Genomic DNA, 3,991 nt, shown 5'->3' with positions numbered 1-3,991 from the left:
TTTATCATTTAAAATAAGTGATCAACCCAGATATTAGTGAGTTCAAGATTTTTCTGTAATAGTAGCAACGGAAGCCAATGTAACAGTCATTCAATGCTCATGATATTCTAGCACTATGCTAAGCATTTCATAGGAAATATATTATTTAACCTTAACAGTGTGAGATAGGCAGGTAATATTTCTATTCAATACACAGGTAAATCATGGTAAGCAAAGGTATAGGAACCTGCCCAATGTTGCTCAGTTAGACAGTCATGGTCATGGGTCTGACTCCAAAAAAAAGGTGTTCTTAGTGACTGTGAAACACAAAAACATCACAAGGATGGCCTCCGAAGGCAGCAGATGAGGCAACTATTATAAAAGGTCATTGTATTGCTCATTGCTCAATCAGTGTGTATTCACAAGTCTGCACATTCAAATTTGTATAAAAATACATTCCCATATGTAGAAATAGTGAAAAATAAAGAGAAACTAGATGCCATGAGTACTCAGGGGCCCACAGCCCACTTGTTATAACTTAACAGAAACCAGGACCAGCCTTATCTAAAGGCTGCAAGGCAGGTAGGCGCCGGTCAAGCTTCACAGATCAAGCTGTAAACTGGCTTTACGGTCAGAACTCCTGACCACCCTGAGGGCCCGATACCAGGAAATCTTTAGAAAACATCTGTGCTTCTGAGGCCACCTCCCATTTAGCAATCCCACTTCCCCTCAGCCCCGGCCCTTACCCCATATCTCTGCATACCTTTGAAATTACTGGTAAAATTACTATGTGTGTTTGAAATTAACCAATAACCGCGTTTCTGCTTCTGTACCCTGCTTCTGCCTTATAAAAACCCCCTGAACTCAACCTGGGGCGCGCAAGTCCTCCGAGGAGACTCTGTGCCCACAGGTACCTGTGTCCTGAATAAACCTCTTGCTGTTGCAACCCAAAGGCCGTGACTTGTCCTCCGTGGTTTCACTCTTACAAAAGAAGGAAAACAGAAAAGCAGAAATGAGCTGTCCGTGCTGTCCGCAGACGCCCGTGCATTGTAGTTCTGTGGTAGTTTTTTCCCATAGGAGAAAATGGCAACTCACATGGGCCACATCGCCCTCCTAGGAATTCCCATGCTTTTCTCTGATTTGTTAGTGTTTCTACCACCCATGGTTTAAGCAGTCCATGCACAGTTTGTAGTAGAAAAGGCTAAGGCACGTCAAGTGTCAAGCTTTCAGACCTCCGTGCGTCCATGACCCTTCACGCTTCCTGTACTATCTTCACCTCACTCTTTAGAGCAACTGGTAAGAATATACTCGTTCATTTTCCTTTTCTTTCTCTTCATTCGCAGGATTCGCGCTACGTGAGTTCCCATTGCTTACCTCCTCTTTGACCGGAAGACAGTTTCCTGCAAACCCTTGGGACAAACCAAGCTGAAGTCCACTCGTTCAGATTAAAACCTGTTTTGTCAATGTCAAGATCACCCTTTTCCAGATTTGCAAAGGTTACTCCTCAGAATTCATCAGAGAATACACACTGTCTCTAGCCAGAAACTACTTCACTAGACCCTCTTTTGTGAACTTACACATAGCCTTGAAGCTCTACGATGTTGAGAGAGCCAGTTATGGTCTATTAAATATTTCTACCATGGTGTTTCTTACATGGCCATTGTAACTTTTATAAAACTCATGTAATATTTTGGTGAACTTGAATATAAGACTTCATGATGCATTTCTTTCCAATTATTTTTCTGAATAAGATTAGATTAAAACTCTCACTCTAAATCACTATATCTTTCATAAATAATTCTATTTTTCATCCCCTGTGGCCTGATTTCACCTGGTACCTATGTTTCTCCTCTCAACAGCACAAGAAGTGACCTACCCCCTCCACAGGAGACAGAGCACTGGGAGTGCATGGTGGCCCATGTGTAGCTGGGCTGGGCAGCATGTGTCTTCTTAGCACCTGAGTGCGGCAGTGAGAACTCCCAGGCTACACCGGGGTTCCTGCCCTGGAACAGGAGCTACAAAAGAAGAAAGGGGGAAATAAAGTGAATTAAGTAACATCTGTAAGTACATGCTAAATAGTTCGCTTTAAACTATATAAAGCGAGATTGCTTTAAAGTATATAAAGCGAGATTGCTTTAAACTATATAAAGCGAGAATAACGTGCACAGAAGCCAGTCATGATGACAAAACAAACACAGTCCATCAGAATATACATCAGCTGTAGCCAGAAAAATCATCTTCTAAACATATGGAGAACACACACACAAGCACATAAATGCATGCATTAGAACCTGTGGAGAAATTAACACCTTTCAAGACCAGTGCCATTTGGAGCAATTGTTAACTACAAGCTAGCATGACAGAAGATAGGTAATTCTACACCCAGGGGAGGCAGAAAGGCAGTCTCAATCAAAAGGCAGAGGAGCCAATGAGTTTCACAGAATGAGTGACTGAAAAGAGGAAGAGGAAAGAGCTCTCCACGTCCAACACAGTAAGTCAGCAAAAGCCTGATATGAATAAGAGCAAAGAGTGTATCAGCAAAACCCTACTACTATGAACAAGATAAAAGAGAAAGGAAGAAAAAAACCACCAGTGTTTGAAACAATCAGGAAAAGAACTAACAATGTAAGACTTGGCAAACCCCTCTCAATGCTAAAATGTAAGTGATCTTAACTCTGCAGTTAAATGATACAGACAAGCTGATTTGACTACGAATTAAGGATTTACAGTTTTCTTCAAAAAACACATGCCCCTGACAAAGGCATGGAGGACCTGAAGGGACACAAGCGGAGACACAGGACAGGAACTTCAAACAGAACAAGCAGAAGGACATATACTAATATCTGTCAAGGTGGACATCACATCAAGCTTGGTCAGAAGAGATGAAGGTCACTACGTATTCACAAAGGGAACATTCCACCAAGATGATAAGTGTAAACACATGGGCATCAAAATTCACAACTCGGGGCTGAAGAGATGGTTTAGTGATTAAGAGAAACCCATGCAGAGGACATAGGTTTGGTTCCCAGCACACAAGGTGTAGCTAATAACCTTCTGCACCTCCAGTTCCAGGGGATCTGATGCCCTCTTCTGGCCTCTATGGGCATTGCATGCATGTGGTGCACCTACATACATGCACGGAAAATGCTCATACATGTAAAATTAAACTAGATTAAAAAAATTAAAAATGAACTGGTAAATCCAATTTCATAAAACAAATGTAGGTAGACATAGAGGGTTGGATAAGTCCAGCCACAGGGACGGAGAGTGACTTCAGTACTTGACGTTCATCAACAGACAGAACACACAGAGAAAAGATCAATGAAGAAAACCCAGAGTTACGCTGCACCACAGAACAAGCAGACATAACAGGTGCCTACAGAATATAACGTCCACGAGATGGAGAATAAAGCTAGTTTCAGCAGTCCACAAACGCTCCCTAAAAATACACGATTTTAGGTTATACAGTAAATACAAACAAATAGAAAAAATTGAAATGATTTCTCGTGTTTTATCAGATTGTGGTGGAGAATCTAGGGGTCAATAGCAAGGCAACCACAATAATTGTACAAATACATGAAAATTGGGCAATACAACTAGTTGGAATGATCGGCAGGTCATTGAATAAATTAGGGAGGAATTAATATTATTACAAACAAATGAAGATACAAGATATCAGAGTCTTTGGGATATGAAGGTTGGTGCCAAGGGATAGGGCTGTAGTTATCATCGCTTAGATTAAAAATAAGAAAGTCATCAAATAAATAAATTAATGACCTCGAAGAGTTAAAAAATAAGACGAAGCCAAATTCTGCATCTGTAAATGGATAAAAGTAATAAGGGTCCTGGCAGAAATTAATAAAATGAAGACTCTAAAAGAACAATATAAAGAACCATTGAAACAAATAACTGGTTCTTTGTACAGATAAACAAGATCACAAATTCTCAGCAGAGTTATCTAAGAGAAAGAGAAACAATCCATGGTATTAAAATCAGAGATGCAAATGTAAAT

The 3,991-nt window shown here is 40.5% G+C and overlaps 1 protein-coding gene across 1 annotated transcript in view; it reads right to left on the bottom strand.

Annotated features, from left to right (window-relative positions):
- Adamts16 (ADAM metallopeptidase with thrombospondin type 1 motif 16) overlaps window positions 1-3,991 on the bottom strand; it is a 161,503-nt gene that overhangs the window by 67,061 nt on the left and 90,451 nt on the right. Inside the window, exon 17 of the mRNA XM_008834569.3 lies at window positions 1,856-1,994. Within this exon, the coding sequence (XP_008832791.1) occupies window positions 1,856-1,994 (139 nt within the window). The remainder of the gene's footprint in view (window positions 1-1,855; window positions 1,995-3,991) is intronic.

The sequence above is a fragment of the Nannospalax galili genome, unplaced genomic scaffold, assembly GCF_000622305.1.
Source record: "Nannospalax galili isolate Female #2095 unplaced genomic scaffold, S.galili_v1.0 scaffold197, whole genome shotgun sequence".
Taxonomy (NCBI): domain Eukaryota; kingdom Metazoa; phylum Chordata; class Mammalia; order Rodentia; family Spalacidae; genus Nannospalax; species Nannospalax galili.
This window is presented reverse-complemented; position numbering and strand designations above follow the sequence as displayed.